Source organism: Sycon ciliatum, chromosome 10, assembly GCF_964019385.1.
Source record: "Sycon ciliatum chromosome 10, ocSycCili1.1, whole genome shotgun sequence".
Lineage (NCBI taxonomy): Eukaryota > Metazoa > Porifera > Calcarea > Leucosolenida > Sycettidae > Sycon > Sycon ciliatum.
This window is the reverse complement of record NC_088652.1, coordinates 4,008,391-4,023,776: the sequence shown is the minus strand read 5'-3', so window position 1 is coordinate 4,023,776 and position 15,386 is coordinate 4,008,391. Positions and strand designations below refer to the sequence as shown.

At 46.1% G+C, this 15,386-nt stretch overlaps 1 protein-coding gene across 1 annotated transcript in view; it reads left to right on the top strand.

Moving 5' to 3' along the window:
• Nucleotides 1–12,978: 12,978 nt before the first annotated feature.
• Nucleotides 12,979–15,386, top strand: part of LOC135825793 (uncharacterized) — a 23,323-nt gene continuing 20,915 nt past the window's right edge. Inside the window, exons 1-3 of the mRNA XM_065338416.1 lie at nt 12,979–13,071; nt 13,537–13,636; nt 14,529–14,680. Of these exons, the coding sequence (XP_065194488.1) occupies nt 13,543–13,636; nt 14,529–14,680 (246 nt within the window). The 5' untranslated portion in view covers nt 12,979–13,071; nt 13,537–13,542. The remainder of the gene's footprint in view (nt 13,072–13,536; nt 13,637–14,528; nt 14,681–15,386) is intronic.

The following is a 15,386-nucleotide window of genomic DNA, read 5'->3' as shown; positions in this document are numbered from 1 at the left end:
GCATCTCCACCATTCTTCAGTATGGATGGTAGCACGTTGTCTGGACCTGGTGATTTGCACAAATTAAGAGACTTCAGAATATCGGACACGTGTTGTACTGTCACTGGTTGGAAATTCGTGAGATGAGGTAGCTGCTCATTGTCTTCAGGTGGAATTTGTAGAACCCCAGGCCTGTTGGTGTCTTGAACAATGGCCGCAAACGTATCAGTCAGCGACGAAATTGATGCAGTGGGCTGGTTCCGGGTGGGTCTACGACCAGTCATGCCGTTAAGCAGACGCCACTGCCCTCTTGGGTCATTCCTTAGATCCTGGAATTTCTTGATTAAAAACTGTGACTTCAGTTGTCTGTTCAAGCGCTTTCCTTGACGCCTGGCTGCACGATACCTTTGTTTAAGAGCTGAGTCGTCTGGCCTACGCTGAAGCTGTCGGTGTAAGTTCCTCCGTGTATGGTGCAGCTGCTGCAGTTCAGCAGTTGTCCAAGAATGAGGTATAGGTTTAGGACAGATTGGGTATCTGACTAGCTGCACTGGAGCATGACGGTTAGTAAGGTCAGCTAGTGATGTCAGGAAAGTTTCGGCTTGAAGATGAATAGTTGCATCGTTGTAATTGACTGCCAGAAGTGCTCGGGCGTCCTCCTTGAACTTTCGGAAGTCGATTGCGGCAATACCAGGTTTTCTAATACTGCGATAGGCGTGCTTTTGAATGCGGTGCCAGCTGTGGAGATGGAGGTCAAACACTACGAGGTGATGGTCACTAAGGTCGTCCACGGCAGTGACTGAGGGCTGCTCATGGCAAAGCCCAGCTTCCAGTAGAACCAGGTCCAGGCACGTGTTCGATGGTAGCCGTGTTGGTACTGTGATGATATTGTGCAGACAGTGCTCTGCACAGAGTTGGTTGAGGTACTTGAGTTGAGGAGAGTGAGGCGGGATAGCATTCGTGTTAAAATCTCCCAGGATAATTCGCTTACTCTTTGGCACTGGCTGACTGTCCAATTGGGCACTCAGACAATCCCAGAAATCCACTCCAGTGCTGGGAGGCTTATACACGGAACTGACAATAAACTTCTCAGCTCTTGTGTCCTTTCCCTGACGGACTAAAATGTGGAGAGCTTCAAGCTCAGGGTGGCTACTAGCATGTACTACTGTTGCCTTCAGACTGGATGAAACATACAGACAGACACCACCACCATGAAGGGAACGGTCCTTCCAAGTAGAGACAGAAAGTGCTTACATGCATCGAAGCAAAACAACAATAGTAACTTTATGCTAGTACAGTATTTTACCTTGAAATCTAGCCCCTATTTTTGATTCAGTGTCTTCCACAGATAATTATGCACAGCGGCCTTGCGCAATTACACGGCCACGTGTATCGTCACATATTTGGCCTCCACCCGCATAAGTATTGCGAACACCATGATAGGCAATGACAGTCAGCCCTCCGGCTATCCTAATAAATAATTATTAGTTAGTTTTTGAATCGTAATCAACCGAGTTCCAGCTGAATGGGCGCATATTAAACTAATCACGCTCATATTTAGCGGGGATACTCCCAAATACGCCTCGACCAAATATGCTGGCGCATATTTCCGCATATTTTGTGAGACAGTTCATTATGGTATATTGAGCGACGAAGGGAATATTGGAATGAAGCCAGCATATAATTCAAATATTCTGAATAAAATGAGGACAAAACATTCATATTATGGACAAAATGCGTTCAGAAATGCCTTTTATGGATGAATTTGGAATGGTTGAGGCGTTTGCTACATTTCCCCATGGATGAACACTATCGCTTCTGTTGCTGGGGACACACCCCAGCCATACTATTCCGCATGTGTTTTGATTTGCACCATAAGCATAATAACCGTGAAGCCAATGAATATTCCAAGGTTGTAATTTTACTGAAATGATTTACACTTTCTGCTTATGTCGAGCATATGTTGGCATATCTTTTTGCATATCCCTAGGCCTGTGGGACTGCCCTATTCAAAATTTAATAATAATAATAATAATAATAATAATAATAAGAAGAAGAAGAAGAAGAAGAAGAAGAAGAAGAAGAAGAAGAAGAAGAAGAAGAAGAAGAAGAAGAAGAAGAAGAAGAAGAAGAAGAAGAAGAAGAAGAAGAAGAAGAAGAAGAAGAAGAAGAAGAAGAAGAAGAAGAAGAAGAAGAAGAAGAAGAAGAAGAAGAAGAAGAAGAAGAAGAAGAAGAAGAAGAAGAAGAAGAAGAAGAAGAAGAAGAAGAAGAAGAAGAAGAAGAAGAAGAAGAAGAAGAAGAAGAAGAAGAAAGGGTTTGCTCCCCACACCGGAGCTCGCGCTATTCCGCCGACTTTACTTGACACTTGACACTGTCTCACGCTGCTATCTGGTGTTCACGAGGTGTTTGTCGCGCTGGAAACCCAGGAAACGGAGCGTCTAGACGTCTCTGTAAGTTTGTATCCCTGGTGATGTTTGTGCCTGGAGAGCACTATATAAGTGGTGCTCTTCAGGCACAATCTTCCTCAGCCTACTCAAGCTTAACTGATGAGGGGTGAATTCCCCGAAACACTGTGTATTGAGCAGGGAGTGGTGCCTTCTTGCAGGTTTGCCGAGTCGAAAGTTCGATGGACTTCTCGTGTGCTCTGGATGGCAGTCGTGAGTCAGTCAAGTGTCAAGTAAAGTCGGCGGAATAGCGCGAGCTCCGGTGTGGGGAGCAAACCCTTTCTTACAAATCATCGCCGAAGTCGCAACCACTACTTAATAATAATACTTGTAATAATAAATAATATCTTGCTAAGCCTTTGGCATATTATGGACGTTTTCCCTGATATGCGACGAGCATAATATGCTCTTTTTTTAGCATATTTGGTCGAGGCCTACTCCCAAATCGGCTGACAACATTAACGCACAGTCAAAAATAATGATACTTTCAAGTTTCAAATCAAGGTTATATTTTCTGAAGAAAAAAAGTGTTTCGACTCTGATCTGATCAACATAATTGGGTACAACTCGCCCTGTTTGGGTGTGTTGAGTATTGCACTGTAACATGTATAAATGTGAGGTGGATAGCTACTATATAATTATTATTATGTACCGGTAGTAGCTATCCAAGTCACTGTGATGACATCCTCCCCCCCCCCCCCCCCCCCGCAGTGGCTGCAAAGCATGCATGGGGATTGCCCTATCAAAAATTTAATAATAATAATAATTCAAAGGATCTGTCGGGGAAGTGAACTGCCTGAAAAGAGAAAAAACGCCAGACCCACCAGGACTCGAACCTGGGACCCTGCTTGTCATGAGCAATGCTCTAACCACTGAGCTATGGGACCAGGCTGAAGCTAGAAGGCGCTGACAAGTTTTTCACTCCAAAGGCAGCTCACAACACGTGCCACACATACTGATGGCACTTGGGTCTTTTTCCCTCCCCCAGGGGACCAACCACGGTCAGTTTCTGGAAACTACCAGAGGTGAAAGAAAGTGATTAAATTTTGAAAGGATTGGGAGAACTTCAAATTCAAAGGATCTGTCGGGGAAGTGAACTGCCTGAAAAGAGAAAAAAACGCCAGACCCACCAGGACTCGAACCTGGGACCCTGCTTGTCATGAGCAATGCTCTAACCACTGAGCTATGGGACCAGGCTGAAGCTAGAAGGCGCTGACAAGTTTTTCACTCTAAAGGCAGCTCACAACACGTGCCACACATACTGATGGCACTTGGGTCTTTTTCCCTCCCCCAGGGGACCAACCACGGTCAGTTTCTGGAAACTACCAGAGGTGAAAGAAAGTGATTAAATTTTGAAAGGATTGGGAGAACTTCAAATTCAAAGGATCTGTCGGGGAAGTGAACTGCCTGAAAAGAGAAAAAAACGCCAGACCCACCAGGACTCGAACCTGGGACCCTGCTTGTCATGAGCAATGCTCTAACCACTGAGCTATGGGACCAGGCTGAAGCTAGAAGGCGCTGACAAGTTTTTCACTCCAAAGGCAGCTCACAACACGTGCCACACATACTGATGGCACTTGGGTCTTTTTCCCTCCCCCAGGGGACCAACCACGGTCAGTTTCTGGAAACTACCAGAGGTGAAAGAAAGTGATTAAATTTTGAAAGGATTGGGAGAACTTCAAATTCAAAGGATCTGTCGGGGAAGTGAACTGCCTGAAAAGAGAAAAAAAAACGCCAGACCCACCAGGACTCGAACCTGGGACCCTGCTTGTCATGAGCAATGCTCTAACCACTGACCGTGGTTGGTCCCCTGGGGGAGGGAAAAAGACCCAAGTGCCATCAGTATGTGTGGCACGTGTTGTGAGCTGCCTTTGGAGTGAAAAACTTGTCAGCGCCTTCTAGCTTCAGCCTGGTCCCATAGCTCAGTGGTTAGAGCATTGCTCATGACAAGCAGGGTCCCAGGTTCGAGTCCTGGTGGGTCTGGCGTTTTTTTCTCTTTTCAGGCAGTTCACTTCCCCGACAGATCCTTTGAATTTGAAGTTCTCCCAATCCTTTCAAAATTTAATCACTTTCTTTCACCTCTGGTAGTTTCCAGAAACTGACCGTGGTTGGTCCCCTGGGGGAGGGAAAAAGACCCAAGTGCCATCAGTATGTGTGGCACGTGTTGTGAGCTGCCTTTGGAGTGAAAAACTTGTCAGCGCCTTCTAGCTTCAGCCTGGTCCCATAGCTCAGTGGTTAGAGCATTGCTCATGACAAGCAGGGTCCCAGGTTCGAGTCCTGGTGGGTCTGGCGTTTTTTCTCTTTTCAGGCAGTTCACTTCCCCGACAGATCCTTTGAATTTGAAGTTCTCCCAATCCTTTCAAAATTTAATCACTTTCTTTCACCTCTGGTAGTTTCCAGAAACTGACCGTGGTTGGTCCCCTGGGGGAGGGAAAAAGACCCAAGTGCCATCAGTATGTGTGGCACGTGTTGTGAGCTGCCTTTGGAGTGAAAAACTTGTCAGCGCCTTCTAGCTTCAGCCTGGTCCCATAGCTCAGTGGTTAGAGCATTGCTCATGACAAGCAGGGTCCCAGGTTCGAGTCCTGGTGGGTCTGGCGTTTTTTTCTCTTTTCAGGCAGTTCACTTCCCCGACAGATCCTTTGAATTTGAAGTTCTCCCAATCCTTTCAAAATAATAATAATAATAATAATTAAACATACGGCGAGGAGACAATAATTTGATAACCGCAATCAATAAAACTAGCTGAACCGACATTTGTGTACTTTATTCATGCAATGTAAAAACGGTGGAGACGATGTGCAATAAAACCATGAAACTATGAAGAAATGGTGTAGGGAAAAATATGGATTCAAACAAGTTTTCGTACAACACTCATCAGGAATCGTCGTTGTACTAAAGGACACTGAAACAAAAATTGAACTATTATAGAAAATCTAAGTTAGAGAAATAACACTAAGAGCAACAACAGTGAAATTTACAAGTGTGAATTTTAACAATCAAAGCGAGAAATGAACAAAGGAGAAAAGAAGGAAAGACAACGTGATAACACATAACAGCAGTACATTACACCTAGAACATTAACGGCCAAGCTTGGCCGCACTAAACACGACACGTTACTTGAACAATTTCAACCCAATTATACTATCTTTCTGTACAAACAATAGGAGGACAGAGGAAGTGTTTTTACTCAGAGTTTCACGCACTAAGCGATCATCAGAAAACAGTAATTGGAAATCTGGATCAGTATTGGTTTATATCCTCACAAAGCAAAGTGTAAATAGCGGCAGTGCAAAGCGTGAATGACAGCAAGTGGTGAAAGGTGACAACCACTGGAGCTGGTTGTCTCTTACTCAATTAGGTGATGGCTGTAGCTGGTTTAAAGTTCCGAAGGTAGTACCTATTCTCATGGCGACACTTCGACACAAGCTCACTCCTTTTGTTTAGAGAGAGGTGCTTGGGTGCTTGCGCGATTGCCAATTTTTCCGCCAGGCACAGGTTGCACCTTTTGCTTTTGTTGCTGTAGGCCGCTGCTCTGCGGTGTACCGCCCATTGAATGCTGCATGCCTTCCCTTCATCCTTTTTGGTCCAGACGTACTGCGATAGGCGGGTGTCCTTCTCGTGTTGTCTGTGGCGGAATGAGGATTGGTGGTTATAGTAGCGTTGTTTGAATGTTGTTGCTGTTAATCCAGTATATTCCTTCTTCTCCATACCTGCGGTGACTCTTGCCTTATATACGATACTCTCCGTTAGACACGCTCCGTCCAGTGGACACGAGTCTTTCGCCCGGCAGTTACAAGTCCTGGTATCGTTGTCACCTCCGTTAGCTTGTTTCTTGGGTCGTAGAATCGTGTTATTGTGTTGCTTGATGATAGTGGCCATATTCTGCATGCAACTGTAGCTAACCTTTACAGAGTTCCGGTTGAAGATTTTGTTGAGGCTTGAGCCTTTGGGGAAGTGTTTGGCCACTAGCTGGAGGAAGCGATGTCCAACGTTGGTGGCGACGTTCTTGCTAAATGGTGGGTTGAATTATATGATGTTCCGAGGGCGATTCCTTTTCTTCTTCTTCTTTGTCTCGTCCGTTTTACGCTCGTCAAAATACTGTACGTTCTCCCGGTATCCACTCTTCCTCAGCGCGTCACTGTAGATCGGAGTCGCATCTATGAAGACGTCTTCATCATTGGAAATATCTGTTAGTCTTCTGCTGATCGATGCAGGTAGGTTCTGGATGATTGTAGGTGGATGGTTTGACTGGCAGTTGATGTACATCGGCTTGTCGTTCGGTTTCCGGTAAGGGCAGTACTTTCCGGTGGTCAGGTCCAATGTCACGTCCAGAAAGTTGACTCTCTTCAGGTTTGTCTGTATCGTTATCTTCAGTCCGAGGTTCTGGAATATTTTGTTCATCTACAGTTGCATGCAGAATATGGCCACTATCATCAAGCAACATAATAACACGATTCTACGACCCAAGAAACAAGCTAACGGAGGTGACAACGATACCAGGACTTGTAACTGCCGGGCGAAAGACTCGTGTCCACTGGACGGAGCGTGTCTAACGGAGAGTATCGTATATAAGGCAAGAGTCACCGCAGGTATGGAGAAGAAGGAATATACTGGATTAACAGCAACAACATTCAAACAACGCTACTATAACCACCAATCCTCATTCCGCCACAGACAACACGAGAAGGACACCCGCCTATCGCAGTACGTCTGGACCAAAAAGGATGAAGGGAAGGCATGCAGCATTCAATGGGCGGTACACCGCAGAGCAGCGGCCTACAGCAACAAAAGCAAAAGGTGCAACCTGTGCCTGGCGGAAAAATTGGCAATCGCGCAAGCACCCAAGCACCTCTCTCTAAACAAAAGGAGTGAGCTTGTGTCGAAGTGTCGCCATGAGAATAGGTACTACCTTCGGAACTTTAAACCAGCTACAGCCATCACCTAATTGAGTAAGAGACAACCAGCTCCAGTGGTTGTCACCTTTCACCACTTGCTGTCATTCACGCTTTGCACTGCCGCTATTTACACTTTGCTTTGTGAGGATATAAACCAATACTGATCCAGATTTCCAATTACTGTTTTCTGATGATCGCTTAGTGCGTGAAACTCTGAGTAAAAACACTTCCTCTGTCCTCCTATTGTTTGAACCAGCTCTACCACTCGGTATTGAGCACTCTCTTGGACAGCCTGGAACCTCTCTGTTTTTATCTTTCTGTACACAAATTTGGCTTGTACAGACGCTGATAGATAGCTTCCAACACTTTTAACTGTAGTCCATAACCATGACGACCACGGCACAATACAGTGAACGAAGAGTCGGAATACGAATTGCAACAATCAGGACTAGCTAGCAAATGATTGTACACTGAAGACTTGCTACCACGAAACCTACGCACAACACTAACACTCTCACCGGCATTCTCACCATCACTCCCATCACTGCTCTCCGACTCACTGCTCCCTCCGCCGCCCGTTCCATCCTCCGCTTCCTCTGTACTCTCTCTGTCTCGTCCATCCCGCCTGACCGGGTCCATTGAACTCAACTCGGCCGTCACCCTGCTATCACGTCCCTCCTTTCGCCCTTGTTCGCTGAGTGCGTAGCTTCTGTTGTAGTTGGCTGTTGATCGTCTTGGTCTTTCAATTATGGGCTTGGATGGTGGATTAGTTGTGGTTGCTGTAGATTGCGTTGTTGGTGTTGGTGTGGGAGCTACTGATATGCAAGGTGGGTCTTTTTGAGTCGGCATTTGTAGTGTTAATGCAGCTGTCAGTGTTGCTCGCGGTCTCCCACTGGCAAGCTCCACCGCCGCAAGAACCGATGGCGGAGAATCAGGAGGAGGCAGTGGGACCGGGACCGCAAGCGGCACCGCCCCAGCCAAAGCCGCCGGGGGCACCGGCGAGGGAACCACCGACGGCCGGAGCAAAGGCGGCGACACAAGCCGACCCGATGAGCCACCACGCCCATTCTCCTCCACCACCGCCACCAGCGACGGCGGAGCAAGCACAGTCTGTGAGCCAGGATCCGCGGGTTGTGTAGGCAACGGCTGTGTGGTTATTGGTTGTTTTCTAGGTCGCCCTCGCTTCGGTCTTTGTTGTTGTGCGCAAGGTGGAAGTATGTGACGTGGTGTGTGTTGTTTGATGCGTGCATTCAGGTGCTGAACAGTCCTACCAACATACCGACTAGCGCATTGTCGGCATTCAAAGTTGTAAATAAGATGACTTAGGTGATGGGCTGGTAGGACATCCTTCCGCACCGTAAACGCACGCATCGTCGTAAAGACTGGCACGAAGTGTACTGCGTAGTATGTTCGACGAACAACAGACTTGACTGCACTACAAACTTTAGTCGACTCCTGCCCTTTCCACGGCAAACATAAATAAACGGGACAACGAGCAGGACCAATCATAGGAGCCTTCGTAGTTTGTTCGACTTTCAACAACTTCTGCAACAAAAACTCAGGGTACCCGTACCCGTTCTTGACAGGGTACCCGTTCTTGAGACGAACAATAAGAGTCATACACAATGTACTGCCCAGTAAACGTCGGTTTTCGATAAACGGTGGTCAGAACGTCACTACTCGTTTTTTCCACAAGCACATCTAGACATGACAATTTGTTGGACTGTTCATGCTCACATGTAAAACGAAGGGCAGGGTGAATACTATTTAATACGTCAAGAAACTCGTTACTACGCTCCTCATTATCAAAATATGTGAATGAGTCGTCCACGAAACGTACATAAAGGTCAGGCCACAATGAATCATCAATTTTCGACTCACAGTAACCGACAAACACGTTTGCCAATACCGGACCAAGGGGCGAACCCATCGCAACACCATCGACTTGTTTGTACATGACATTGTTGAACGAAAACTCAACACCAGTTGTGACCAGCAACAACAACCGTCTAAACGCACTTTCAGATATCCAAGGAGTGTCAACGTCATCATTACGGTACAAAACATCCATGCAGATGTCGACAGTTTCTTCAATCGGCACATTAGTAAATAAACTGACGACGTCAAACGAACACATGTGTGCGTTGGGTGGTACCGGCTTGTTGCGGAGCTTCTCGACGAAATCAAAACTGTCTTTTACAGTGCGCTTGCAGTAGTGGTCCTGCACTGGTTGTAAGTAAATACACAGCCACTTGGAAATAGAATATTGGGGTGAAGCCGTCATGGAAACGATGGGACGTACTGGACATGTGGGCTTGTGTATTTTTGGTAAGCCATATAGCCCAGGCCGGAGGGTGCCTGTCGGTTTAATGCGATCGAAATCATTTGAGGATATTTCACCGTCGTCTTTCAGTTTCTTTAGGTAAGCTATTAGTTCTTTTTCTACTTTCTCTGTTCGATCAAAACTTTCAACTGGGCCGAGGGTCTGGAACTTTGATGTGTCATTTAAGATGACAGACATCTTATCGATGTAATCGGTTCTGAGCATCAGAACTGTAGCCCGCCCTTTGTCCGGGCGCGTGACGATGATTTCCGTGTTTTTGCAGAAGTCACGGAGGGCTTTCATGTGTTCCTGGCCTAAGGAAAATGATCGCTTATCTGGAAGTTTGTCCGCATGCTCCTCAGCCTCAGCTCGGATCTTTGCTGCGCATATTGATTGTTGGGCCTCTGCCTAATTTGTGTGTACAGAAAGATAGTATAATTGGGTTGAAATTGTTCAAGTAACGTGTCGTGTTTAGTGCGGCCAAGCTTGGCCGTTAATGTTCTAGGTGTAATGTACTGCTGTTATGTGTTATCACGTTGTCTTTCCTTCCTTTCTCCTTTGTTCATTTCTCGCTTTGATTGTTAAAATTCACACTTGTAAATTTCACTATTGTTGCTCTTAGTGTTATTTCTCTAACTTCGATTTTCTATAATAGTTCAATTTTTGTTTCAGTGTCCTTTAGTACAACGACGATTCCTGAGTGTTGTACGAAAACTTGTTTGAATCCATATTTTTTCCCTACACCATTTCTTCATAGTTTCATCGTTTTATTGCACATCGTCTCCACCGTTTTTACATTGCATGAATAAAGTACACAAATGTCGGTTCAGCTAGTTTTATTGATTGCGGTTATCAAATAATAATAATAATGCCAGTTTCCCCTCCCAAGGTATGTACAACTGTACAGAAACATTAGCTGGACTTTTTTCTGCTGATAATTAATTGAGGCAATGGCATTTCAGCAGAGGAATTCTCACAGGAGCACGAAGGGAGGTGAATGACAGAACTTTCACTAGCAAAGTCGGTGGAGGACAACTCAACGGTACAAAAGGAGAATGGCTTGCAACATGCTTTGTATTCGTCAACTTGATATGAAAAGGTCGAAAGTTGAACCATCACAACGTATCCATATGTAGATTCTTTATTAGAGTACTTCGAAGTGCAGATTGTCTCTTTCATACCTGGCACACCATGTTACATATACTGCAACTGGGCCTAAACGGACTGCATGCAAGATGTTTGAATGTGAACTATGAAGTCTCGAGCAACACCCACCATACTATAATGGATATTTGGAAGTCTGAAGACAATGTATTGAACGCTCCATGCTGGGATGACAACTACACCATAGCTTAGTGGTGGATGGTCGTTGGTCATAGGCGAGGGTTCGTGTCCGGGTGGTGAAAGTCAATGTTTTCTTTAGACCTCTCCCATATCAACTTCCTCAAGCATGTGAGCACCAACAGAATAGACTTACTCGCAACTCGAGTCTCTCTAGTCACGGTAGGCTCAAGTAGGCTCGGTTCAAGGAAGCCTCCGATACTCAAGCGTTTCAGCTGCCCTCCACGCCACCGACCACCAAGAACTACTGTATGCATATGCATAGGCTTGAACTCCAAGAAACTCCTTCCTGATAGATTCTGTCACTCTACGAAGAAAGCTTCTTCTGCTGAACTTGCTCGGCTCTTCTTGCAGATACCAGCTTTTTGAGAGTGGCACAGTCTCCAGGTTCTTCCCACTTCACCATGTTGACTCTAGATGTTCTGCAGTCCACTGGCCCACGAGATCACCTAGTTAGGACGATTAACAGAGTACATTGTGTATATACGTACATGTGCGTACATAAACTGATCGATCCCACACTGGACCCACAGACAGAAGAACGATCAGTTGCTACATGTATTTCATTTTCCCCGTTTCTTTCCTCATCAAACCCTACTTGTCTTCGCACATACTACAGCTGTAGTAGTAGTATTGTTCTTTCAATCCAATGAATCCCTCGATAGGCATCTTGCCTTTGGGTCATTTCATCATAATATTAGCTCGTATTCCGCTCTTTGTCTTCCGCAACGTGAGCCCTCTACGGACGGTGGATGAACCTCACATGTAGTATTTCTTCAGCCGTGCTTGTGCTGAGTAGTCGTATCAGTCTGAATACCCTTTTAGCCGTTTCCGAGCTTCAGCGAAACGTAATGAAGGACACATACGCCGTCATTTAGGGAAAAACATGAAGCAAGTCCCGTCCTTCTTGCAACTTGCTGAGTGATGCAATACCCTTTACCAGGAGTGCATGACCCCCATACATAATCCTCCAGAGGTTGAAACGCCTGATCCAGCTCTGCATAGGGTCTGGGTCGAGCGTTATCGGATCTTTGCGCCATAACACCGTACACATATCTGAGAGGAAGTAGCGAATATGGCCTATCAATATCAAATCCTCCACTTCCAGCTCTGCATAGGGTCTGGGTAGAGCGTAATCGGATGATGCACTGCGCAACGAAAAACAACTAGAGAGTAGGGCCTAGGGGGCTTGCTAGATCATTTAGTGAACGAAAAATAAGAACAAAAAGTCTGAGCTGATACCGACCGGCCAGTGGGAGTAAATGGTTGCGGATGTACCGTATATGATCGCAGCTGGGACTCAGCCAAAAAGCGTCCCGTTGGCTAGAGCCAGGCGTCGAATTCGTAACTCAAGTAAGTTGCGGGTGCGTTTGTGTGTGTTCGTGGCGGTTATCTGGGTGAGACGTGCATCCGCTGCAGGCCGAATATGGCACATTTATCGCGCACATTCTAGAGTGGGCGGCAAGTGGAGGATTTGATATTGATAGGCCATATTCGCTACTTCCTCTCAGATATGTGTACTGTATTATGGCGCAAAGATCCGATTACGCTCGGCCAAGACCCTATGCAGAGCTGGATCATGCGTTTCACCCTCTGGGGCCATGGGGGGATTATGTATGGGGTCATGTACTTGGTTAAAGTGATGTACCGTAGGGGATCGCAGCTGGGACTCAGCCAAAAGCGTCCCGTTGGCTAGAGGCAGGCGTCGAATTCGTAACTCAAGTAAGTTGCGGGTGCGTTTGTGTGTGTTCGTGGCGGTTATCTGGGTGAGACGTGCATACGTTGCAGGCCGAATATGACGCATTTATCGCGCACATTCTAGAGGGGGCGGCAAGAAGTAGCGAATATGGCCTGTGAGTAATTTCTTGCAGCGCCAGAGATGGCTTTCTGGGTCCCTACCAAATACGATATCGCCTTAAGTGTCCAACGCCTTCCACTCCCCCTATATTTCTTAGAAACTCCTTTTAGTCTACCTGTGATGAGGAGAGATTTGGCCCGAGGTTGTCACAATCGTTCTTTCTCGATAGCAGAAGACATTCATTCTGAAACCCTCTCCCCTTTCGTCGAACTTAGGAATCCATTGTTCTCTCCAGTAAGATAATATTCTGAAAGTGTGATCTTCCTTTTTGCTGGAAACATTGTTGCTCTGTCTTGGCGAGTCAGTGGATAAATCTCTCTTGAATAGGGGTGGGCTCCATTCCCTATTTCTCTTCCATATTGCTTCATATTCTGGCGTCAAGATCTCTCGCCCTTTTGGCAGAATAATTCTTATACCAATCGAATTGAATTTCAATGTTCTCTGAGTCATCAATTTGGGTTCATTTGGGTGATTTTAACTACGCTGTTCCTATAAATCCTCTCCTGTTTCCGTTCATATCAATACCATTATCTTTCCCTTTTTAGCAGTTTCCATTTTGCTCTTCGTTTACCTCTTCTTCTTTCACAATCGGTCGGCATTTGTGCACATGATTAGTTCATTGTACTGTTGGCGCATCTGACTTGAAGTAAACTACTACTGCTATGCTTTGATGTGCTCCTTTTATTTGTCTTGTTCCAGGCTACAATGATGCTGGTCCAATCGCCAATGGTACCCTGGCTGGTTCTGGTGTGTATAGCTGCTGTCTCTACATTACCGGAATCACATGCTGACCAAACCAGTAAGTACTTGGGAATGCTGCGGACACTGAGCTGGGACTGGCCACTGGCTCTGTTGAGTATTGGCCGGAATGGCTCGATTTCCTGGCTGGTGGGGCTCGTTGACTGAATGCCGATTGAACGGCCGGCGTTACCTTATCTCAATGTATCTTCCAGCAGACTGATTCTCATGCCATGCACTTATTTTTTCTGACATCGTATACATGCTCACGGAACGTCCTTCTCCGATCCTTGCCTACACAATTTCCGAAAGATGTCTTCTAAATGTTCACTCTTGGTAGCCTCACTATGAATGCAGTTCTCCAGTATCATAACGCATCTAGCGTGCCTTGCGTGTGGAGTGGGTGGCGTGTTCGTATCTTTCAGGGCATATATTTGTGTGTGTGTGTGTGTGTGTGTGTGTGTGTGTGTCTTCGTGTCTGCGTGTCTGCCACGGTTTGCCTGTCTGTACTTCGAAATACCTAGTGGTAGGTAAGGCTGAAGTTATGTTTCCAAACCAGTAATACTTTATCACCCTGTGTTTTTGTAAAGAAGCTGGTTCGAAATGTTGGTGTTGTTGCAATCGTTAGTTGTTGAAATGTGCAAACTCGCACGTTGAACTCAAGACGTGGGTCTGGAGGGCGCATCGGGACTTCTCCATATCGATAACTAAGTTCATGGCAACACTCGGCCCTGCAGGGGCAGATCCAGGAGGAGTTCCAGGGGTTCCGCGGAACCCCCTAAATTTCGTAAATGTACTACTGGTGCACATTATGCCTGTCAATGTACATGTATCAGCTATTCGGTTTTGACTATACGGGGAACCCCCCTGCAGATATCGTTGGTTCCGCCGCTGCCCTGTCTTCTGGTCTTGCCTTTACAACAGTCGTGCGTCTTTGACGTGTTTTTGCATAGCTGTTCAAACCTCGTTCTGCGCTGGGTATAACATCACCGTTCACACCACTCCAGTAACGTTTGCAGCAGCCACTGCGGATTGTAGGCGAGAGAAGCTATTTATTTTGCGACTCAAAGACTACAATCGACGCAGGAATGTGGCATGTTTCAAGGTAAGCTCTTCAGGATCGTATTATGTGTATATAATATAACCGAACGAGTTGATTATATGGGAAATATAAACCTGTATACAAACGGAGGCGAAGCCGAGGTTTGTATATTGGTTTATATTTCCCATATAATCAACTGAGTGGGTTATATAATGCTTATACTGAGCTGATATACAAACTCCCCTCTCCCCCACAAAGGAAGAGATTGAATTCCAACACACAACCATGGTTCGACGAGTCTTCCTTTCACTAAACTGTACGGAGCAAGTACAATACTACCACCGACTCTGTGCAGTGCATGCAGTGCAGTGCCATCACAGACGTAGATCTACACACTCTTTGTGACTAGTTTAGTAGTTACATTGGAAGTAACAGCTATGCGCCAAGTAAGTAAGTTAGTTTGAACCTCACAGTGACTGTTACCGGGCGCAGATCTCACCGCGGGCTCTGTAAGAGAACCGTTTGCTCATTAGAGACATAGAGTTCGTCTCCTTTCCAAAGTAAGAGTAAAATGAATCAGCACGAGCCTGTTGAATCGCCTCCCAAACGTTTCTTTGGTTCTTCTGAGGACGACCATGTTCCGTCCGCTCTGCGAGGGACGCGGAAAGGAGAACGTCGATTGGAAAACCGTCAGTAGTGAAGTTCCATCGCCCCTGCTATCTGCATTCTATGTCGATGCAAAAGGACTCGCCTTTGTCCAAGAACTTGG